This window comes from Etheostoma spectabile, chromosome 3 (assembly GCF_008692095.1).
Source record: "Etheostoma spectabile isolate EspeVRDwgs_2016 chromosome 3, UIUC_Espe_1.0, whole genome shotgun sequence".
Classification (NCBI taxonomy): domain Eukaryota; kingdom Metazoa; phylum Chordata; class Actinopteri; order Perciformes; family Percidae; genus Etheostoma; species Etheostoma spectabile.
Window position 1 is genome coordinate 14,323,484 of NC_045735.1, and position 24,059 is coordinate 14,347,542.

The 24,059-nt window shown below is 40.4% G+C and overlaps 2 protein-coding genes across 4 annotated transcripts in view; both read left to right on the forward strand.

The window, feature by feature from the left end:
* numa1 (nuclear mitotic apparatus protein 1) overlaps window positions 1–9,981 on the forward strand; it is a 20,023-nt gene extending 10,042 nt beyond the window's left edge. For both annotated transcript variants that reach the window (XM_032512162.1, XM_032512163.1), the window contains exons 15-26: window positions 3,703–4,266; window positions 4,447–4,656; window positions 4,747–4,937; window positions 5,511–5,648; window positions 5,800–5,905; window positions 6,309–6,501; window positions 7,179–7,315; window positions 7,832–8,125; window positions 8,583–8,687; window positions 8,861–9,133; window positions 9,605–9,651; window positions 9,896–9,981. In XM_032512162.1, the coding sequence (XP_032368053.1) occupies window positions 3,703–4,266; window positions 4,447–4,656; window positions 4,747–4,937; window positions 5,511–5,648; window positions 5,800–5,905; window positions 6,309–6,501; window positions 7,179–7,315; window positions 7,832–8,125; window positions 8,583–8,687; window positions 8,861–9,133; window positions 9,605–9,651; window positions 9,896–9,899 (2,262 nt within the window). In that variant the 3' untranslated portion in view covers window positions 9,900–9,981. The remainder of the gene's footprint in view (window positions 1–3,702; window positions 4,267–4,446; window positions 4,657–4,746; window positions 4,938–5,510; window positions 5,649–5,799; window positions 5,906–6,308; window positions 6,502–7,178; window positions 7,316–7,831; window positions 8,126–8,582; window positions 8,688–8,860; window positions 9,134–9,604; window positions 9,652–9,895) is intronic.
* Window positions 9,982–11,735: 1,754 nt separating this feature from the next.
* The window catches only part of nlrc3l (NLR family, CARD domain containing 3-like), a 24,172-nt gene continuing 11,848 nt past the window's right edge, over window positions 11,736–24,059 (forward strand). The window contains exons 1-12 of one of the 2 annotated variants that reach the window (XR_004331454.1): window positions 11,736–12,128; window positions 12,515–12,700; window positions 13,298–13,390; window positions 14,299–14,467; window positions 16,190–16,337; window positions 16,545–16,637; window positions 17,184–17,536; window positions 17,631–17,837; window positions 17,993–18,168; window positions 18,450–18,723; window positions 19,113–19,328; window positions 19,798–20,504. Coding sequence is in view for 1 of the 2 variants with exons in the window: in XM_032512164.1 (XP_032368055.1) it covers window positions 12,103–12,128; window positions 12,515–12,700; window positions 13,298–13,390; window positions 14,299–14,467; window positions 16,190–16,337; window positions 16,545–16,637; window positions 17,184–17,536; window positions 17,631–17,837; window positions 17,993–18,168; window positions 18,450–18,723; window positions 19,113–19,328; window positions 19,798–20,193 (2,337 nt within the window). In the remaining variant the exon portion in view is untranslated. Of the gene's footprint in view, window positions 12,129–12,514; window positions 12,701–13,297; window positions 13,391–14,298; window positions 14,468–16,189; window positions 16,338–16,544; window positions 16,638–17,183; window positions 17,537–17,630; window positions 17,838–17,992; window positions 18,169–18,449; window positions 18,724–19,112; window positions 19,329–19,797; window positions 20,842–24,059 lie in introns of those variants that run through there. The other variant, XM_032512164.1, reaches the window with a different exon arrangement.

Consider the following 24,059-nt stretch of genomic DNA (forward strand, 5'->3'; position numbering starts at 1 on the left):
TAGATCCTTCTGATGGGCACTCTCCCTGCTCCTGTTGGTGAGCATGGCTACCTGAGTTTGAACCTCCTCCTCTGTCTTTGTGAGAGAGTCACCCATATTAGCAAGTTGATTTTTAAGACATTTAATTTCTTGCTGTAGCATTTCAGAATGTTTTGAGCCTTCTTTTTCTATTGTGACCAGGTGTTCCTCTTTAGACTGGATCTTCTCCTTAAGAGCTTTTAACTCCATTTCCTTTAGAGTCAGCAGATATTCTTTGGCCTGAACCTGCTCTATTGTAGTCTTCAAGGATTCATTTAAACTTTGGACTTGGTCCCTAAGAGTGTGGATCTCATTCTGTAGCTCTTCTGACTCCTTGCAGCTCTCAACCTTTAACAGGTCGACCTCGCCCTCTTTAGTTCGGATATCACCCTTCAGCCGATTAACCTCCTCCTCAAGAACGGCACTGTGCTTTTTAAGTGCCTCAATCTGCAAAGTGCTCTGCTGCTCCTGCTTGGCTATCAAACTTTCTTTAACCTGAACCTGGTCCTTGGCCATCTCAAGAGAATTGCTCTAGTATTTATTTGTTTATTCAAACTTTCAATCTCTTGCTGTAGCAATTCAGAGTGTTAGAGGTCTCATCTCTCAGCTGAATTAATTGCTCCTCCTTTGCCAAATCTCTTATTAAGCAGTTTCACCTCATCATAATGCTACCATCTCATTTTGAGTGCCTCCATATCCTGAGTGCTGTGTAGTTGTTGTTCAGCAAACATATTTTCCTTGGATGCAAATTCTCCTCACATTTTCAGTGAGACACAAACATTCCACTTGTTTCTTTAAACTTTGGATCTCTTATTTCGCAGATTGACTGTTCTGAGCTCTCAGTCTTCAGCAGTATCATCTGTCCTCTTTAACTTGAATCTCTCTTTCATCTTCCCTCACTTCTTCTGATGCGGACAGTTTCTGCTGCAGTAGCCCTTCTGATGGGCACTCTCCTGCTCCTGTTTGGTGAGCATGGCTACCTGAGTTTGAACCTCCTCCTCTGTCTTTGTGAGAGAGTCCCTATAGCAGTTGATTTTTAGACATTTTATCTCTTTCTGTAGCATTTCAGAATGTTTTGAGCCTTCTTTTTCTATTGTGACCAGGTGTTTCCTCTTTAGACTGGATCTCTCCTTAAGAGCTTTTATCTCCTTTTCAGAGGTCGTGCCATTTTTGAAATGCATCTTTTGCCGAGAAATCTCCATTTCCTTCTGTTCAACAGGTATTCTTTGGACTGAACCTGCTCTATTGTAGTCTTCAAGGATTCATTTAAACTTTGGACTTGGTCCCTAAAGTGTGGATCTCTTTCTGTAGCTCTTCTGACTCCTTGCAGCTCTCAACCTTTAACAGGTCACACTCGCCCTCTTTAGTTCGGATTTCATTCTTCGCCGATTAACCTCCTCCTCAAGAACGGCACTGTTTTTTAAGTTTCTCGATCTGCAAAGTGCTCTGCTGCTCCTGTTTGGCTATCAAACTTTCTTTAACCTGAACCTGGTCTTGGCCATCTCAAGAGAATTGCTCATAGTATTTATTTGTTTATTCAAACTTTCAACTCTTGCTGTAGCAATTCAGAATGTTTAGAGGTCTCAGTCTTCAGTGAATTAATGCTCCTCCTTTGCCAGAATCTCTTATTAAGCCGTTTCACACTCATCATAAGATGCTACCATCTGCATTTTGAGTGCCTCCATATCCGAGTGCTGTGTAGTTGTTGTTCAGCAAACATATTTTCCGTGTTGCAAATTCTCCTCAGCTTTTTTCAGTGAGACACAAGACTTCCACTTGTTTCTTTAAACTTTGGATCTCTTGATTTCGCAGATCTGACTGTTCTGAGCTCTCAGTCTTCAGCAGTATCATCTGTTCCTCTTTAACTTGTACTCATCTTCATCTTCCTCACCTCTTCTTCTGATGCTGACAGTTCTTCTGCAGTAGCTCCTTCTGATGGGCACTCTCCTGCTCCTGTTGTGTGAGCATGGCACCTGAGTTTTGAACCTCCTCCTCTGTCTTTGTGGAAGAGTCACCCAAATTAGCAAGTTGATTTTTAAACATTTTATCTCTTGCTGTAGCATTTCAGAATGTTTTGAGCCTTCTTTTTCTATTACAACCAGGTTTCCTCTTTAGACTGGATCTTCTCCTTAAGAGCTTTTATCTCCTCTTCAGAGGTTGTCGCCATGTTTTGAATGCATCTTTTGCCTGAAAATCTCCATTTCCTTTTGTGTCAACAGGTATTCTTGGCCTGAACTGCTCTATTGTAGTCTTCAAGATTCATTTAAACTTGGACTTGGTCCCTAAGAGTGTGGATCTCTTTCTGTAGCTCTTCTGACTCCTTGCAGCTCTCAACCTTTAACGTCGACCTCGCCCTCTTTAGTTCGGATATCACCCTTCAGCATCAACCTCGTCCTCAAGAACGGCACTGTGCTTTTTAAGTGCCTCAATCTGCAAAGTGCTCTGCTGCTCCTGCTTGGATTTTTCTGCAAACAGATTTTCCTTGGCTCTCAAATCCTCCTCTGCATTCTTCAGTGAGGAGAGCAGACACTCAACCGTTTCTTTAAATCTGAATCTCCTGATGTAGTATTTCTGACTGCTGCAAACTTTGATTTTTCAACATGTTCATCTGTTCCTCTTTAGTCTGAATCTCCTCATTCATGCTCCTTACCCTCTCTTCAGAAACAGACAGCTGTTTATGCAGGACCACTGTCTATGACACTTTGCTCCTCCGCTTTGTAACATTACCTCCTGAGCCTGAACTTGTTCCTCAGCCTTTCTAAGAGAGTCATTAAGATTTTCTAGTTGAGCTTTCAGGCTTGTAATCTCTTGCTCCGAGATTCAGACTGTCGAGAAGATCTTCTTTACAATAACAAGCTGCTCGTTTCTTATCTGTATCCTTTGTTTAATTTGTGAACCTCTCTTCACAGGTTACAATCTGTTGTTGGAGTACCTCCTTTGTTGGACATTCTCTTGTTGGGTTTTAGCCAGTATCTTGCTTAAGTTGAATTTCTTGCTCAGCCTGATTGAGAGACAAGCTAAGCTCTTTTACTTGGACTGATAGGTCTGGATTTTATCACGAAAAAGTCTTGCTCATTAGACTTTTCCAGAAGTAATTTGGCAAGCATTTCCTCTTTGGCTTAATTTCATTTTTGTGTTTTTTTTGGTTTCATCTGTTAGAATGTCAACTTCTTCTCTGAGACTGTAATTTGTTGGTCTTTATCACAAGAGAGAAGTGGCAGCAGATAACTTTGTCTCAAGCTCTTTCACATTTTCATCAATCTGGCTGAGAAGCTTTCCTTTTCTTTCTTATTTCCTTTGTTTTTCAATTTCTTGTTCACAAGCACAATAGCTGTTGTAATCTGGTTCTGCTCAGTTTTCTGCTGCGTAACTTGTTCAAGTTGAGCCTTGAGCTCCAGGATCTCTTGCTGAAGACTGCTCTCTGGTCAGTGATCTCCTTTTGTAATTTGTCTAAAATTCCATCTTTAGCTTGAATGATTCTTCAGTTGGGACTCCAGTTGCTGCTGAGCTCTTTCTGTTGATTTAATTCTTGTGATAGTCTGCAGCTGCTGGGTTTTTGCGCTGAATCCCACCTCAGCCTTTTTAGGGAGCAGATGTACTCTCTAGCTCATCCTTCAAACCTTTGATTTCAGTGTCCACATGTCTCTCTGACTGCAGCAGAAACTGTCAGCATCAGAAGAAGAGGTGAGGAAGATGAAAGATGAGATTAAAGCTAAAGAGGAACAGATGATGCTGCTGAAGACTGAGAGCTCAGAGCAGTCAGATCTGCGACATCAAGAGATCCAAAGTTTAAAGAAACAGGTGGAGTGTCTTAGTTCTTTACTGAGGAAGGCTGAGGAGGATATGCAATCCAAGATAAACCACTACAAAGAGACACAAACTGCAGACCTCAGACTGAAAGAGGCTGTACAGGCTGCCACTTTAAGCGAAAAGGAGGCTCTTGTTCAGGAAAAAGAAGTACTTATGGCCAGGATACTCCAGGCAGAAAAGAATCAGAAAACTCTGGAGAAACAACTTGAAACCATGGTGTTTGAGAAAGAGAGACTTGCTCAAGCCAAGCAGGCCATAAAGAAAGAGAATGAGGTCTCCCATAAACTGGAGTCTATGCTACAACAGGAGCTGGAAATGAGTAGAATGGAGAAAGAGAAACTTTTGAAAGAAAAAGCTGAGGAAATTGAGACGATAAAGAGAGACTTACAGCAACAGCTCTCAGTTAAATCGGAGGCTGCAGAACACTACAAGGCACAGGTTGGTGTGACCACAAACTGTCCCCACACATCACAACACCATTTATTTTCACTACTCTTACAGTAAAAGAAATGATTATTTTTTTAATTGATATTTCCTTTCTGCTTGTTACTGATTGATTAATTGACCGTTTCATGTGCATACTTGGTTGGTATTTGTTTTATTATCAAAATGCCACAGATGGAGAAGGCAATGAGTTGTTATAATGGAAAGAAACGGCTTCTCCAGGAAAGCCAAGAAGAGACAGTTGAACTCAAGCATTCCTTAGAGGTCAAAGAGCATGAAGTAAAGGCTACTACCATGGAACTCAGGCTGCTGAAACTGGATTTGGACAAGGCCCAAACCAATGAGAAGGCACTTTTGAACAGGTTGGCCAGTTTGGAAGCACAGGTTGGTATTTTTGAAGCATGAGTAGAACTAAGGCAATGTCTCTTAAATTACTGTACATTCTGCTGATGTGTTTATCTGTTTAACTTGTAGCTGGCTTTTGCTGACCGTAACCTGCGGCTACAGAATAAGATTCATGGTAATGAAGGAAGTGCAACAGAGTCGGGTTACTTGCATGTTCCCAAAGCCCACTCAAGTGTTCACACAAGAGCACAGGTGAAGAGAACCATGAGCTCTGACAGCCTGGACCAAAGCTCTCTAGAAGACTCCTTGAACATCACAAGGTAATACACTTCTTACATACAGATATTTCATTATGTGCAGCTATTTCATAATGTAACTAAATGACAAAACCATGTCTGTACAGTTTTATAAAACTCTGCCATTCACATTTTTGTGTTTAAAATAAAAATAAAAAATCATGTTTTAGTTGCATATTGGACGTAAGTCCAATATGCCTCTAAAGTGTTGTTTGGGTTTTTTAAAACGTCTCAAAATATCTTCAGTTTTCACCAACATTTGGTCCAATTATAAACTCATCTTACAATATATTGAATTCAGAAATTTTTTCAAAGATTTTTTTTATCCAAACTAACTCCTTCTTTTCACTTGTTTTGGTTTGTGATTTTGGACTATATGAATAAAATTAACTTGGCTTTGTTTTCCCAACCAAAGAGTTCCCATTGTCTTAAAGACATCCCTTAAAGTTGGCCTTTTATCCTTCCTTTTTCTGTACCCCAACAAACTACACAACGAAGAAATAAAACTTGAGAAAGCTATAAAATCTTACATTAGAGGAATAGTGGGAAACTATTGTGATTGTTGTCTGACATAATACATTGTGTTTTCCTTTGCAGGAAACTTGCAGTGCCCGAGGAATCTAGCACACCACTTGTTCGCAGCTCAGAACGCTTGGCAGCAAAACGCCGCGAACTTCAAGCTGAGTCACTGGAAACCCTATATTTTACACCTATAAATGCCAGACAGAGCAAAAGGTATGTCATACAGTACTGTTGAGGTAATCTTTGTTTTCTCAAAATTGCCCCCTTGGAGAGTTTTTTTTGTTTACTATGAGTGAAAGAGTGGTAGGTATTGTAGAGCACCTCCTAAACGTCTGCTATTGTTTTTTGTTTTTTCATCGTCTAGGACCAGTACGGAGCACAAAATGGATCTGGATTCAGCCTGTAAAAATCCAACTTCATCGGTCAAACGACGGAGGACCACACAGGTTATTAACATCACCATGACCCAGGTGGAGGAAACTCACTTGCATGTATTGCATGTTCACAATAACACATGCTACATTTGAATAATCACTGTGCAGTTTAATAATCACATGGTTTTTGTCTCACTATTTGTGAAATAGTCATGATGATGAAATTGGGTAATTTGTGCATTTTGAGGGTTCAGCTGGTTCTTTATTTCAGTTCCTAATTTGTTCAATAAGACTTGTTATCTTTAATATTGACTATACAGTGTGTGTATATATACATATATATTTATTGGTGCTGTAGGTAGGATTGTGAAGATCCAGGAATTTGAACATCAACAACTTGTCTTAACCCAAATGTTTTGACTTTCCCTTTCCAAACATCCACACCCTCCCACTGCAGTATTATTGTAGCCAAAAGTGATTGTTGAACTCTGATCTGTAGAAAACCCCAGGCGGCAGTGAACATGATGACACTTTCTACAGTCTGGCCTCGGCTCGCTCCCAACCAAACCTCTCTAGTGCCAACTCTGCACAGCCTGTGTCTATGGATCTGTTTGACACACCTGCCAGGATGACTGCCAGTGACCAGTTCATCGGTCTTCCAGGGTACAGACGGAGCACAGTCCATTCACAGAGTGAGTAGATCCCTGGCTTACATGCCAGGAGGTTGTACTGGAGGGTGAGAAATTAAGTGAGTGGTCTGTTCGGAAAGAAATTGAAACAACCTGCGCAGCTGGGCAAACAAAGTACTTTTTGTTCCTATTTTCAACGCCAAATACTTCTGCAACTAACTACTATTTTCGCTATTGATTAAACAGTCAACGTCCTTTGGACTATAACATCAGAGAACAGGGAAATGTGTCATCACGTTGTCCAACGCAAGGAGACATCATCAAATACATTTAAACATCATTAAAAAAAAAAAAAAATCCAAAGATATTTCATTTACTTAATTTACCACAAAAAGTAAAGGAACATCAAATGTTTGCCTTTTTTGCCTTGTGCAGTTGTTGAATAACTGATTCATTTTTGTATCAACAAATCATTACAGCTCTACATGTTCTGTTTTGCTCTGTGTACTATAATGCAGTAAAAAAATAAATAAAATAAAAATTGTGACATTGAGGAAAAATTAGATTTGAATTTGGGGCTTATTGGCTGATGATTCCAATCTTCAGGGGCAGCCCTACTAATTAGTTATTGATTTATGGTAATTGATTGCATAAGGGTATTACAGTTGCAGTGGTCAAGAACTGAAATTATTTTATTAGGTTTATATGTAACTCTTTTTATTGTTGATTTTTGTCTTCAGCCACTAGTACATTCTGTGTAGGGGAAGAGAACGAGCCAGATGGGGCACCAGACGACTGGATGAGGATTGCAGAGCTCCAGGCCAGGAACAAGGCCTGCCTTCCACATCTCAAGAGCAGCTACCCTGTGGAGTGTGATGTTAGTAAAGACACATGCACGCACACTGAACATGATAGACATACAGTTACACATTAAAGACACCTAATTTATAGTAAAAACGGTGACAAATATGGAGGTGTAATGCACAGGGCGTTGTTGTGGCACCACACCACAAATATTTATACAAACACTGATTTACACATGAATCACAACTGTAATGATGATACTGACTGAAAACCATATAGTTGACTTGAGCACCGACTAGTAGTTGAACACTTGAGTAGGTGAGTAGTTTGAACATGGACTGCATTAATGTAGTGCTTTTATCCAAAGCACTTAACAATTTGTCTCGTATTCACCCATCCACACACCAATGGCAGCAAGGGACCACACAAGGTGCTGGCCTAACAATCAGGTTCAGTGTCTTGCCCAAATCATGCCCAATGCTGAAATCGTATGACTCCAGCCTTAAAAGCTGTTTTGAGTGTTACAACTTGTTGCACTTCATTCTTTTCCCACTAGTTTTCTGAAATCTCTCTCGGTCTGTTCTCCTAGACTGGCCGTGGGACTACATTCCTTTTCACAGACGAAGAACTCCGTATGGGTGACCCATCTGACACAATCCGTCGGGCGTCCATGATGCCTGGCCAAATGCAAGAATCTCTGGCCTCCCATCGGCACTCCCTCATGGTGGGACAGACAACTGCTGCTGTTAGTACTCGTTCTCATCGTCATTCCTTGATGCCAGGCCAGCTTCCGTCAAAAACGGTCGGCTCTTCTCAGCTGAGAAGCCCGAAAGGCACAAAGCGATCTTCATCTACGTTGTCTGTACACCAAACTTCGCCTGAGGTTGGTTTGCATCAGTATGCTCATCAATACTTGTCTTCAAATCTTGTTCTGCTTAATGTTAAGCCTGGCTGAAGCGCAGCTGATGAATGTTTTCATAGGCTTTTTATAAAACTTTAATGTTTTCCTTAGAGTTATTTAATCTATATTTAGCATTTATAATGTAATTACTTGTTATAAGTTTTTTTAATGTACTATTTTGCAATACTTATAGTTACTACCATCTTTGACAATCACCTGTAAAGTATCCTGTCATAGCACATGTCTTTGTCACAGTATGTAAAAAGAAGACTTGTGGCTAACATCAACACAATTTTTCAGCATCACTCTCCAATCATAATGGTTGTTTTTTTTCATTGGTAATCTGAAAGCTTAGTCTTTACATAAAAGTAATAAACCATAAAATCTAACTTTTCTTTGTCTTTTTACGTACTTGTCTTTCTTTGTCTCCATCTGACAGAAAAAGGTGAGGACCAGTTGCTTTCCCCGTCCACTGACTCCCAAGAACAAGAACATGATCAGTGGACCTTCTGGCTCTCAGCTTCAGGCCAAAGCCCTCAGTCCAGTGAGTGGGGGGGGGGAATATATAAATACAGATAGATAGATGGATATCACACACACAAAATGTTCTGGTCGGTTGAAAAAGACAATCACATCATCTTGTCATGTAACACAATTGTGCATAAATTCTTTTGCATGTCTCTCTAACAGTTTGACTTTGTTTCATTTTTCTCTCAGGCTCATCGGAGGCAGTCTATGATGTTCACTATTGACAGCACCCCTAAAAACAGCAACTACTTAAAAAAAGGGCTAAACAAACTACGCAGCTCCGCCCGGAAATCCCCAGGCAAAGGTGTAAAGAAGTTGCCCGCTCAGACATCAGATCCCCAACCTGGAGTGGTTCGGGCAGGCAGAACTGGCAGCTCCAAGTCCCCACAGGTGACAACCAAAGGACAGAAGGCCACCAGCAGGGCTGCAAAGTCTCCTGGACTGACTGCTAGTGCTCGCAAGGTAAACGCACACGCAGACAAATCCATTCAGGCTTTTACAGAGCACACTTAAATAATCATTTTAAGGTACGCTGTGGAGTTTTCCCTTTCTGCACTAAAATTGCCCTTGCCATTATGCTGCTTGTTGTGTAGTGGCAAGGGTGGGGAAATTGGCTTACATGGATTGCAGGTGGCACATGAGACAGCAGGTATGACGTAGACTCTTCATCATCTGATTATCAGACAGTAGCAGGTCGTGTAGATGCTGCGGTGAACTAAACCTGTTCCATTTGCATTTCTCTTTTACTGGCTCATTGTTACTTTACAGCAACAGCACCAACCTCTGTTGTTTGCAGACAGAAACTTTGCATATACATACAAATTATGTCTGGGTGTCCTTCATTAGTGATCTTACTAATAAATCAAAACTACATGATTGTGAAAGAACTTCCTTGAATGTGTTCAGTCTTTACATCCTAGTAACTGTTTTCAGAAGCCTGGGTCTGTAAATGGAGAACATCTTGCTGGATTTCCTAAAAGGTCAACACTAGTCATTTTAATTTAATTAATGGGGGTTTGTTTCTTTACACCGGCTGGTTGTTGGGTTTCAAGTTTTGCCATAATAACTCACGGTGTGTTTGTATATCTTATCTTATCTTATCTTATCTTATCAACAGGAGTGCCCACATGTATCTGGCACACTACACTAAACGCTAACCGCATGAGACTTCAACTTTTACTCAATGTAATGTTCATATTGTAATGAAATATGTTTCTCCTACAGATGATGAGCAGGATGAAGGTGTGAGGACACGTTCCCAAACTGGAATCACAATCGTCTCCAATTCTACTTGATCTACTTTCTTTTCCCCACAATTTCATTTTTACTATTGTCTTTTTATTGTTTTTACAATCCTGTCTTTATCTACTGTACCTTTTTGCTCTTTTATATTTACATCTTTCTTAATAAAAATGTAAGTGACGCTGGGAAAGTCTGCTGGTTGAGCTCAATCAATTTGATTGTCACGTCAAATAAAGAAAGTATAAATTAAGTGAAATGTAATGCTCATGTATGGTCAAGGTAATTATGAAAGAGAGCTTCATCTAATATTTACGGACAAGCTCAGATTAAAAATCACTTGGTTCCACTAGTCAAGCAGCTCAAATAGTCAAAACACCAATTTCAACAACTAATTTCTTCAATGTTTAGTTTTACCCTTGCAACAGGGAGATTTCTTCTACATGGGATAAAGGCGGATGTGAAAAATGCTTTGAGAAGTGTTATTAAATGAAACCAAAAATTATTCCTTCCAAAGACTAAAAAGAACAAAATATTGAATTGAAAAATGGAAGCACAGTTTGATTCAAGAACATGCCAGTCCAGATGTATCAATAATTCATACAGTTGTATAAACTTGCTTTATAGAATAGTGCCGTATGTTTCACTTTCATCATACAGTTTTATATATACGCCACTAGGTGGCGCTACAAGTGCAATATAGGTGAGTTTACACCGTTACACACATTTAACTGTAAATCACATATTCATTGTCTAATAATCACAAATCTCTCAGGATATGTCCTCGTAAGTACCTGAAACATGCCCTGAACGTTTCAATCACATTGAACAACTGGGGGTGCTATAAATAGCAGGTGATATTGCGCAAATCAGGCTATAAATGGCTAAATGTTTATCCAATCAAAAAAACTTGTGGATTCGTGAAATGACGCAAATCAAGGTCTGAGCAGCAGCTTGCGGCTTTATTAGCAATTGTTTTTGTGTTCTATTTTTCTCAAACCGCCGCGAGCTGGACTGAGCTACATATCACACTGAATTAAAAATAAATGTTTTTGACAAATAAGTTGTAGACATTTTAAACAGTGCACCGTTTGTCCAATAGTTACAAAGCAGTTCCGGACTCACGCAACTACGACTTCCAGTGTGCGCCTCAAGACCCTTTCAGAATAAACACTAAATATTTGGAATTTTTGTTTTTCAAATTTTATAGCATATCGATTTCATCGTCATAGACCTACCTAGTAAATGAAAACACTACTGACTGCAAGTGGAGGCTAAATAATGAACTGACATCTAGCAGTGATTAGTACGCACAACCAAATGCACAATCCTGACCTAACCTGTTTCCGCGCTGTCGGAAAAAACATGGTGTCTTAAAGTTGGCCAGATAGTATGATGTTATTTTGAATGTAGTGGGTCTACAATGGTAACATTAGTGTAATTCTGATTTATGCATTTAAACTGGATAAGTCACCACAATTTAGCTGACTTTGAGGGACTAAGGCTTTATTTTATCTCGGGCAACTACAGATAAAATTACATGAGGATAAAGTACAGGCTAATTTGGGAGTAGCCTAGTTCAACAAGGTTTTCTTTTTTTAATTTTTTTTTTTTACAGTTAATAAAAAGTCTCAAATATGTTTCTGTCATACAGTATAGCTGATTATAAGAGTATATATTGTTTTCTACAACCGTCCACGATAGATAAAGTTAGGTAAAGTGTGCGTCAGGATAAGTATTAATATTTATGCATTCTTGTGCCGACTGCTTATGGATGTTTACATCTTTGATGAAAGTGTGCTTTTATTCTGAAGTTGACCGGAAGCCATACTGTTGCTGTTGGCAGAAGCCGAAAGTTAGAACTGGGTCTCTGAGAAAGAAATGAGGAAATAAGTTAAAATGGATGACCTCTAATATTACCTTATAGTTTATTGCGTTTGCTTTGATTATTAACAGGAAAACATTAATTTCTAAGGCGTCCATATATTCATAAACACACCATGTTATGTTTAGCTAGTATATAGTCAGATGGCACAACCGTAACGGCGGAGAGCGATAGCCGATATTTTAATGATACAGCAACGTCAACACGATGGATTCACTTTTTTTGGATATGAAATTATTGCGATAAGTACGATTATGTTTACATAAGCTATATCCATTCTACAGCTGTTTTTGTTGCTAACAGAAACATGGACCCAGACACCGAAGTTGAAAGGTGGGTGTCGTCGCACAGCTTTGAATTCACCTGCCATCTATAATCCTCTGTCACTTTAAGGAGACACACGCGAAGTTACTGTACTTCCTTAATGCTTAGCTATCTCTTAAGTTGTTTGATTATTTACCTAACTTTGTATTAAATTCACTCAAGTAGGTTAATAATTACTTATGTAGGGATATTCAGGTAGTTAGACCGTTTTATTAAGAGTTAGTTTCAACTCACTTATGGGCCACATGTTTCACATCTTGTCAAACAAACGTTACTTGGCCAGACTTTGATTACCTCCCTACTCTACTTATCATAATTGTATTGTATCCTAGTAAAATATTACTTGTCATTTTTTGGACTAATCTAGCATAATACCACTTTTTTTGTCCCCTCAGCATCTTTACACAGGAGAATGAGGAGGAGAAGAAAAAGTGGAAGAGGCCCCCCTCCAGCTATGGTTCAATGAAGAGTGAAAGTGATGTAATGGAGGATGAGAAGGGAAGTGAAGAAGAGGTTACAGATGCTTTCCCTCCCCCGTTCCCTGTGGTACTGCCTGAATTGACTACTCATGAAGGGACAGGGTACTGTGTCTTTGTTTGATATTCATGTTATCCCAATGTATCTGTGTTTTGGCCATTTTATCACATATGCATAAGGTTTCACATAACTGCCAAATTTACATTAGCTGTGATCTGTAATCTGGCCAGTTTAATCTAAGTTCCTTAGAATAATCACATTCTACTCATTTCCAGGCACTTGGTGACAGTAGAAACCTTTCACAATATTCCTATGCGCAAGCTTGGTTTCCTTCCTTCTACGCTGCCCTTGGTATCAGTTAATTACCTCTGCCAAAGAGGTTACATTTTTGGTTCGGTTTGTTTGTTGGATTGTTTAGCAGGATTACAGAAAAACTACTTGATGGCAATTTCCATGAATCTTGGTTAAAAAGTTTAACCATTTGAGAAGCCCTCCGGACCATCCTCACCTGATGCTGTTTGGTTATTTAGCTGGTCGTTCAGACACTAAGGCATTTCTTCAAGCCAGAATTTTTGGCTCTCTATTGCTCCATTTATTTTTTTATTATTTCGAAGGGTGAGGTGGCTTTTAGGGACTTAGAAATTGCTGATAGGAGGTTAACAATGCCTTACCAGGTATATATCTCCCTAATGTTTTGCCAGGTTGCAGATGATTCGCTCAGAGTCTCCAGAGACCCTCTACACCATGACCACGCAGCAGACCAGACCACCAGGAGCTGTTGTCATTGACACCAGGTGGAGCACGCACACACACACAGACAGACAGACAGACAGACAGACAGACAGAGACACACACTACTCTGACCATGCTGACAGAGTCAGACCTTTACTGAGCAGCCTGCCAGCACTCCTGACAGTTTCATGGACCACTGCAGCACCACATATGGGATAAATTCCTCCAAACACCCAGGCATTCCGGTGCCCTCCCAGAATCACATACCTGTCTACACTCACACAGATACACACACACACACACACACACACACACACACACACACACACACACACACACACACACACACACACACACACACACACACACAGACAACAACAACAACCACACATACACACTTACACCCCGTCAACACATATTGACGGGGAGATAATAGAAAGAGAGACAAATTAGGAACATTTCTTTAATAATTTTACACAATTTTTGTATTTGTATTGTTTAAAGTAGCTTTTCTCTCTAATATACAAATGCAACCAAATAGTTAATTCTAGCACAGAAGCTTTGCACCAAAAACAACAGGCAGTTACTCAACAGACTGATACACTGTATTTATGACAGTTTTGATCAAAGCCTCAGTATTTAAATAGAAGTAAAGCCACTAAAGCGTCCGACCAAAAGGCATTTATACTCCTTATTCTATTATGATTATATCAGAATTATTGTCCATATTGAAAATATGAGTGTTACTCCCATGGGTTGTGGTACTGCACCTGGCTCCAGAGCTCCTGGAATCCTAACATATCTTTTTAAGATTTCAATCAAAAATGGGTGTTGCAAAAGGGGGGTGTCTTACACTTTAGCCAACTCGATATGTGCAATTTTTGTTTTCGACATGAGTCAAAATGTGACCAATCTGTGATTCTTGGACAATATTAGCAAAGCTCTTTCTCACTTTTTTCCTGTCTCTCAGGTCTTCTGATTTGGGGGATTTTTCAGAAGTCGAGGAAGAGGATCCAGATGAAGTTTTGGTGGCGGATTCCCCAGAACCACCTGAGCCTGTTGAACCAGATGACGAGACTGATGGGAACAGCCAGCCAGGCAAACTCCACCCAGAGCAGGACCTGCCCCATTTATTCAAGGTTGGTGCATTACAGTTGCTCTGTAATGCCTGATATTTTCCTTGCTTAACAGAAGTTGTTGTTTTGGTCTCAGGATGTTGTTTGACCAGAGGCCCGTTTCAGAAAGCAGGTTTAGTGAAAACTCAGAGTTGATAAGCCCGAGATGAGGTACACTTTGGGATTTCCATTTCAGAAAGGGAGGGAAATCAATCCTGAGAAAAGGGTAACTCTAGCCCGTTTCAGGAAGAGAGGTAACTTAACCTCAGAGTCAGTAACTATGGTATCTGAGTCTGTGAACCTAACCTGTACAGAAACAGGATTTCTTCAGTTAACCCGGAGTTTCTCTCAGTCTCCTCCCTCTGACACAGCTCTCGTTCATTTCCTCATTCAGTCATTCAGTCTGTAGAAGGTGCATTTTAGCACAGTGTTGTCATCTGCATGAATAAAAAAACATGTTGGTTTATTAATTGTGTTAGTCAAACTATAAAATGTTTTTTTTTTCTTTGAACATGGCATGTCCTTTTGTCGACGATCCCGTTGATGAAGAAGCTGCATTACTTCGCAGAGAGCAAAACATATGTTGGGAGATGATATTGAGGTCCAACTAGATGTATTTTCATTTTAAGATAACTGCCTATTTGAGCGATATTGTTCTTCTTTACAGTCCATCAGATCAGATGTACATATCCTTTTCTGTCCTCATATCACTAGCGTCCACCAGTTTTCACCAGTAATATATTACTTGTGTAATAAATATATAGTTATTGCACTACATTGTAATAATTTACAATTGGACACAATTATTCGTGATCTTGATTCACCCTGTTCACAATTTGATTTTTAAATAACTTTGATTTAAAAAAAATAATACATTTACTTTCTTCTGTAAGTTTTAAACATAAACTCAATTAGGTTTGGTACTGGTTTTGTTTTGTCTTGGTCAAAAAAATCGTGGCAGAGAATCGTGATATTGATTCTAAGCAAAAAAATCATGATTCATATTTTTCCCCGAATCGTGCATGCCTAATTGGAATTTACGCATGACACGAGCAGCAATTTTCTTCCACAGCAATTCAGTTTCTCACTTTTTTGCAGCAGCAGCCGTGTTGCTTTTTTATGAAAATAAATGTTTATAACAGTCTGTGGTTCAAACTCGCTGCATGTGCGCATGAGAATTTCCAGTTCCAGAGGGGTGAAGTACGCCAACTGATTTTTTTGAGTTAGTTGCCATGGTGAATCATAGTGTCATGGCTCCATTCATGCTGCCATTTCTTATAGTGGTGGTGCACACGCTTAACTTAGTTAGTGAACCTACTACCAACCTAAATAAGCTGTTCTGGAACCAAAAACTCAGTGTTCCCCATTTCATTAAAAAGTTAACAGATCGCTTTAAGCCAGCCAGTTGAGGTGGTTTATGTATCTGGAAAAATATGAATCTATATAAAAATTAGGTGGAGGCTTTATCTCCACTCTGGCCAGGGAAGGTCTTGGGATCCCCCAGTCAGAGCTGGTTATTGGGGCTTTGGAAAGGGAGGTTTGGGGTCCCCTGCTGGAGCTGCTGCCCCCGCGACCCAATCCCGGATAAGCGGTTGAAGATGGATGGATGGACAAATTATTTGATGTTGTTTTTACCAATTTTCTCAAATTTGTTAATACATGATAGAAAATGTGATAATAACCCAACAGCTGCCTACATCATTTCTGCGAGGACAACATGTTAACTTGTGTCCTCTTTGTATGCAGAGTATCCAGGACACTTTGACAGGCCTCACCTGGGAAGAGCTGTTGAAATTTAAGATCTGGTTTTACCAGTGGGAGACGAGAATAACCCTGAAACAGGTGAATGAGGGAGACCTTCTTGATTTTGTGGACAGGATCCTGGAGACACTTGGTAAGAAAACACAGCTGTAGTACAATTGTACAAATAGACTTCAGAATTTAGAGAAACACATTTTGACTGTTTGGCAGCTGTCAAGTGAACTTGATCAAATAAAATAATGATACAGTCTTGTGGAGTACACAGGGACTGAAATACTGTCAGTGTTTGCTTACTGTTTTTTGTTTTTTTTGTTTTTTAAATTAAAATTCTGTTTCGCAGGCCAGGATCGTTCCCTGTTGCATACAATAAGTACACTAGAAAATGTCAACAAGAAACCAGAGGCAGAAGAACTACGGAAAAAGTGTCAGAGAGGCAAGTAAATGGGTTCTGTCCCAACATATGCGCTAATACTGGTAAAATGTGTTTCTTCTGAGGTATTTTAGGAACATCTTAATGTTGAGGCTGCATTTTGATAACTTTTGATGACATGCCTTATATTTTTAACACATACTATTTTCAAAAAAGGTTATTTAAATGAGCACAGCCTGCTTTCTGTGTGAATTTGTGTGGGTGTATTACAGGTCTAAAGTTACTCAAAATATACAATTATATACCAGAAGGAAAGGCATGATTAATGAAGAATTAAATGATTTTCGATGCCAGTTTCAAAGGGAACAAAAGAAATGTCTACCATGTGATTTGAAAGCTTACTTCCCTGCACTTTAAAAAACATATTAAGAACTGGATCCTGGGTTTAGGGTTGATCATGCCGTGTCTTTTCTGGTAAGAATGTGTGCAGCAACAAGAGACTACCATACACAGAGGTTGTGTAGCAGAAAGATCACAATGTGAGATCCAGATTCCGAACCACGTGTGCTGAAGTTTTCTCCCTTTGTCTTTATGTTTCTCCACCACCAGCTTTGGTCCGTTTTCACCTGAAACAGTATTTGATCGGTAAACACCAAATCATCCGTGAGGGGATCGTTCAAGCCGGAAGGCAGAATGTTCTAGATCACGTCTACGTTCAGCCCAATATTTCCACCAGTGGTTACGGAGGAATTGACCCCTACCATGAGTTGCGACCCCAACCTCCGTGTCCTGTTCAGGTCCCCAGTGCCGACACCTTTGTGGGCGTGAACAATCTGTTCCGACTACTAAAGGATGATGGCAAGCCGGTGAGGACGGTGCTGACCACTGGGATTCCAGGAATTGGCATGTCTGTCTCTGTGGGGAAATTCTGCCTGGATTGGGCAGAACTGCGCGCCAATAAGGTGAATCAACAAACATTTTGAAGTTTTTTTTGTTTTGTTTTTTTTTTTCTTGTTTTTTGTAACTGACACCATTTTCCTGTCCATTGTTACTCAGGATCTGCAGTTTGTCATCAAGCTCTCATTCCGAACTTTCATGTACGTGCGGAACAAAAAGCCTCTTTCAGAGACGATGTCCATCATGGAAGTGATAGAATATTTCTATCCTGACTGCAAAGGCATGAAATACCTGGAGGAAGAGGACTGCAAATTCCTCATCATAATGGACTCACTTGATGTTTACCAAGGTCCACTGGACTGGGAGGTATACACCTGAGGACCATTCACATTTGTAACTGTAAAAAATGACCAAAGATAACCAACAATGTACATTTAAGAGTCATGTTTTAAGGCTTATCAAAATGGATGGCCAAAAACTGGTATATTTGTCGTATTTTTCCTCTGTTTTTGTCTCTTCAGAATGCTCCAGTGATAAATGACAACCACACCAAGGCACATCCTGACGTCCTGATTGTGAATATCATCCGAGGTACTGTGCTTCGTGGTGCCCGCGTCTGGATCCTGGGGAGACGAGCAGCTGTCTCAGAGATACCGTCGCAATTCATAGACGTCGTTACAGAAATACAGGGCTTCAGGTGTGTGTGTGTGTGTGTGTGTGTGTGTGTGTGTGTGTGTGTGTGTGTGTGTGTGTGTGTGTGTGTGTGTGCGCGCTTTGTGTCGGTTTTGTGTGCATCAGTATTTTTGTTCCTTTTTTTTCCCCTTTTTCATTATTGTGTTTGCTGTTTTTTTAGCAGTGTGTGTTTATTTGGCGTGTATGCCATCCTGTAAATATGTAGCAGAATGTTAGTTAAATTAATTTTAACACCTCTGTTTCAGCCCAGTTTTATGCTTTCCCCCTCCCCTCTCTTTTTTGTAGTGATGAGATGAAAGATGAATTCCTGACCAAGCGCTTTTCCGACGCAGAGCGAGCAGCCCAAATCGTGGCACATTACAAACGCCAACCGACACTCAGTATGCTTGCTCGACAACCCTTTGTGTGCTGGATGGTGGCCACAGTGTTCGAGCGCTGCTTCCGTTATCAGGGCTATGGGGTGCATCCCCCCAGGCTGACGCCGTTCTTCGTCAGCATTATGACTGTCCAGACCAATCGCAGGCTGGAGTTCTACTACGATATGCCGGATAATAATCTGGTAACATGCGTTTGTCTGTGGGTTTAATTGTCTAAGTTGTGTCATACTTCCTTGTGACTTAATTCACTTTGGCCATTCAGATTTCTTTTCTCAAGTACCTAAATGAAATGCTATGGGGCCACAAATGTTCTGCATAAACTTTTCATTACACATTAGTCATACTCGAGAGTTTCAATTTTATTTGGGGAATACAATTTCATGAATGCCTGAACCGTCTGACGCTGTCTCAGTAGATTTGAAATGAATGTCTTTATGGTGTTTATAATACTCAACAACAAAAGATTCAAAGATGGAGCTTGTTCATAAAGAGATTTTGTCAAGAAAAACGCTAATTAACATGCTTAACTTTAACTTCATAACTTTCATTTCAATGTCCCCTTTCCACTCAGAAATGGTCCAATGACGACAAGCAATTGCTGACAAGGCTGGGGAAGATGGCCTTTAAGATGCTGGAGAGGAATACCAGTGTGTTCTTTGAAGAGGACGTTAAGGAGTGCAGTCTGAAGTTGAAGGAAGTGGCGGTGTATTCCGGCATGTGCACTGAGCTCCCTGCTGCGGCCCCGGATGGGAGGAAAAGGTTCTGCTTTGTACACTACGCCTTTCAGGTAAAACTCTTTTCATCGCACTTACCTATGTCTCAATATTTCAATACTGTAATTACAATATGCTGAAAACCATTTATTTTGCAGTTAACATTTAGTTTCTTCGAGGTTGTTAACCCACAAGCTAACCTCGAGAGGTTCCTCATGATGTTAGCTACTTATCCCAAATAAGGTTGGATCAGATAAATGGATGTATACACCAAGATGAGATTTGCCAAATATTTTAACCTTTGAACAAGAAAAGAAAATGGTACATTTTGAAATACCAAGAGATACCCGAACAATTAACACAGGGACACAGGATTAGATCTAAAAAAGAAAGAAAATTCATTTCACTGGGTCTTGAATAACAATAAATAAACCAAGCTTCTGCTTCTGCTGCTCAACGTCCACCTAGCAGAGATGTGTTCTTAGTCTAAATACCCACGAAGGATTTAACCTAAAAAATCCCCCCACGTCTTCTCTCCTGCAGGAGTTCATGGCCGCTCTCTACGTCTTCACGATGTTTCGCACAGAGTCCAAGAATGTTCTAGACTCTGCATTGTTGCAGAAGCCCAAGCTCTTCACATTCAAGGATCAGACCAAATCCGCGCTTGGCCTGGTCCACTGCGCCCTGGTGCGAACCCTCGGCTCCCCGCTGGGCCACTACGACATGTTCCTGCGGTTGCTGTGTGGCTTACTTAACCCGGACTGTCACGAAAGTCAGCTGCGAGGGTGTCTCTACTCCCACAACGCGCCAAAGGTGGGTGGACTGGATGAGGTGCAGCAGCTGCTGGAGCAGGCGATACAGACTGCTAAAGAAAACAACAGAGACCGGGTGGAAAACTTAAAGGAGTGCCTTAGAGAAATGACCCAGGAACATGAGTGACTTGGGGTTAGATTGCATCCCTCAAAACACTGAAAACACAGCAGAACTCAAAGTAACTTGTTGTAAATCTTTGTTATTTTAGCTTTGAAAACATTACATTTCTTACCATTGATTTAGAAATCAAAGTGTCTGTGTCAGTAATGTGCACCAGACAAACTAAACTAAACAGTGGAGTTTATGCAATACTACATTATGCCTGTCATTCCTTACAATGAACAAAAAACGCTGCGATATGAGGAAAATATGCAATATGCGATAACGTTAACATATATCAATATTACTTCCGACTTACTTGCATTGAAGTATACTCAGTTCTCGCCGTTCTCTCCACCTGACGCACAGACACACTTCCTCGGCTTAGAATTACAGTAGGAACCGCTAAAAATAACACTACCTTGCTGTCCTCTCCACCTGATAGGACCCTCTCCTGGCTTAAAATAACACCGTTGGGCGCCCGGATAGCTCCGTTGGCAGAGCGGACATATACACTCACCGGCCACTTTATTAGGTACACCTGTCCAACTGCTCGTTAAACACTTAATTTCTAAGCAGCCAATCACATGGCGGCAACTCAGTGCATTTAGGCATGTAGACATGGTCAAGAGAATCTCCTGCAGTTCAAACCGAGCTACAGTATGGGGAAGAAAGGTGATTTGAGTGACTTTGAACTGGCATGATTGTTGGTGCCAGAAGGGCTGGTCTGAGTATTTCAGAAACTGCTAATACTGGATTTTCACGCACAACCATCTCTAGGTTTACAGAGAATGGTCCCAAAAAGAAAAAACATCCAGTGAGCGGCAGTTCTGTGGGCGGAAATGCCTTGTTGATGCCAGAGGTCAGAGGAGAATGGCCAGACTGGTTCGAGCTGATAGAAGCAACAGGCTCAAATAACCACCCTTACAACCAAGGTGGGCAGAAGAGCATCTCTGAACGCACAGTACGTCGAACTTTGAGCAGATGGCTACAGCACAGAAGACCACATCGGTGCCACTCCTTCAGCTAAGAACAGGAAACTGAGACTACAATTTGCACAAGCTCATCGAAATTGGACATAGAAGATTGGAAAACGTTGCCTGGTCTGATGAGTCTCGATTTCTGCTGCGACAGTCGGATGGTAGGGTCAGAATTTGCGTCTACAACATGAAAGCATGGATCCATCCTGCCTGTTATCACGTTTCAGGCTGGTGGTGGTGGTGTCATGGTGTGGGAATATTTTTTGGCACTCTTTGGCCCCTTGGTACCAATTGAGCATCGTTGCAAACGCCACAGCCTACCTGAGTATTGTTGCTGACCATGTCCATCCCTTTATGACCATAATGTACCCAACTTCTGATGGCTACTTTCAGCAGGATAATGCGCCATGTCATAAAGCTGAATCATCACAGACTGGTTTCTTGAACTGATAATGAGTTCGCTGTACCAAATGGCCTCCACAGTCACCAGATCTCAATCCAATAGAGCATCTTTGGGATGTGTGGACGGGAGATTCGCATCATGGATGTGCAGCCGACAATCTGCAGCAACTGTGTGATGCCATCAGTCAATATGGACCAAACTCCCTGAGAATGCTTCCAGCACCTTGTAGAATCTATGCCACGAAGAATTGAGGCAGTTCTGAAGGCAAAAGGGGTTCCAACCCGTTACTAGCATGGGGTACCTAATAAAGTGGCCGGTGAGTGTATACAGCACTGTGCAAAAGTCTTAGGCAGGCGTGATAAAATGCTGTAAACTAAGATTACTTTCAAAAATATGAATAATGATTTTTTTTTTTCAATTTACAAAATGAAAAGCAAGTGAACAAAAAACCTAAATCATATCAATATTTGGTGTTACTACCCTTTGCCTTCAACCCAGCCTCAGTTCTTATAGGTACACAAAAGTCGGGCAACGTTGAGGATCGTGGTCGGCCAAGGTAACTTGATGAAAAACACATCAAGCTTATTTCCCTTGGAAATTGGAAGATGTCCAGCAGTGACATCAGCTCAGAACTGGCAGAAACCAGTTGGACCCAGTTAAGACTTTCATTTTTGAAAGCATTCTTAGTTTACTCCTTAACGCAGCAGGCCCGAGTTCAACTCCGATTTGCGGCCCTTTGCTGCATGTCACCCCCCCCCTTCTCCCCTTTCATGTCTTCATCTGTCGTGTCAAAATAAAGGCCTTAAATGCCTAGCATAGCTTTACCTTAAATCATACTGTTTTTGCACATTTGTTTATGGGTATCTTTTTATAAATTGGTTCTTCTGTCTGTCTTTTCTGCGACAAGCTAAATAGATTTTTTTTATACTGGATCGTTAAGGATTTGTGTGTGCATTTGTTTTTTGGTATTCATCTTGCCACCTAACACGGGGTAATAAAACTGGCTAAAGGGTCAATTCCAGAAATAAATTTGTGTTTTCTCTGTGAACTGTGATCCCTGAAGACGGGTCATTCTCGACCCTGGATTTTAATTGGGTGGTGAAGTTGTTGGCACAATTATTCTTAAACATGAGTAAAATAAAAATGGGGGTGATCATTTCTTTGAATGAACAAGAACCCGCATTACACTACTTACAATGTTGATTTTTACAAGGAAGGAAAGAAATCAGTCAATGCTATTAGAAAAGGAATACAAATGCAGTAAAAAGTAGTAGACATCAATATTTAATGAATACCAAAAGAAATAGTGGAATTATGATTTTTCCAGAACCCTATGCAGTCTTTATGTAGGATCTTCAGGACATAAAAGAGACATACAGTGAAAAATAAATTTCTGCTGTCAACCTGAAAAACATAAACCATTTTCAGATGATATATTTTGGTTTCCAGTAGTGACATAATTATGTCGAGGCCTTATTTAAACCTGGAAAGGAAAATAAAAACATACAATTTAATAACAATCTCATGCGAGAATGGGCTTCAAACAAACCAATAGTTTTGCTTGGCAGTCGCCATCCAGCCATTTGAATTCATCATTAACCCAGATGATCTTGCCACAGTGGTGGCTTAAGGGGTCGAACTAATGCGCCACTGAGTTTCTTCTTCAGTTTCCATGAAATTCACTTCCAGGGGACGTTGCTGCCAAAGATGGACCAGGCCAATCCACACCCCATTCTCCAAGCCTGTCTCACTAAGCAGGAGGCGGTTCACTGTGTCCCACACTGTGCTGTTGGTGATTTGAACCTGGAATGACTTCTACTTCCGGCAGTACATCAAGGCACGTATCCAGCTTTTGGCTTCCCGGTAGAACTGGAGACCGGCATCTTCATTCAAAAAAAGGAAGAGCCTAGAATGTCAAAAATAAGGGGAGCCGCCAGAGATTTTGGAACCCATGAAAAAATATAATATAGGTCCCCCATAGATCACCCATGTAGACTACATTGCTACCCCAAATATTAATTAATGTATCTTTGCAGGCTGGAATCTACAGTAGTTTGATGTTAATCACCTGATGATAATAATAATAATACCTCATACTTATATAGTGCTTTTTAGAGTTCTCAAAGACTCTTTACATTCTCTGGGATTAACAAAACAAGCAGTAAACTCTTTAATAAAGAAAGGAAAAAGATTACAAAAATGAACTAGAAGAAACCATTTTTAATAGTATAGTCTAAAATTGGTGTGTAACATGATAATAAATGAGAATATAGATGCATTAATGATATTACAGAAATGAAAAAAAGCAAAAGCTGCACTACTGTTAGTGGCCATAAGATGGTGGCAACCACCTTTATTTAGCAGTGTCTTACCATTTCCATGTACCTAGTATAAAATGGCTCACAGTCAAACCAAATCTTTAGTGTGATGGACTATAGTTTATACCTAAAGGGGCTTGAGAAAGTTTACACACCCATGCTAAAGTTGATTAAAAAGAGGAATAAAAAAAA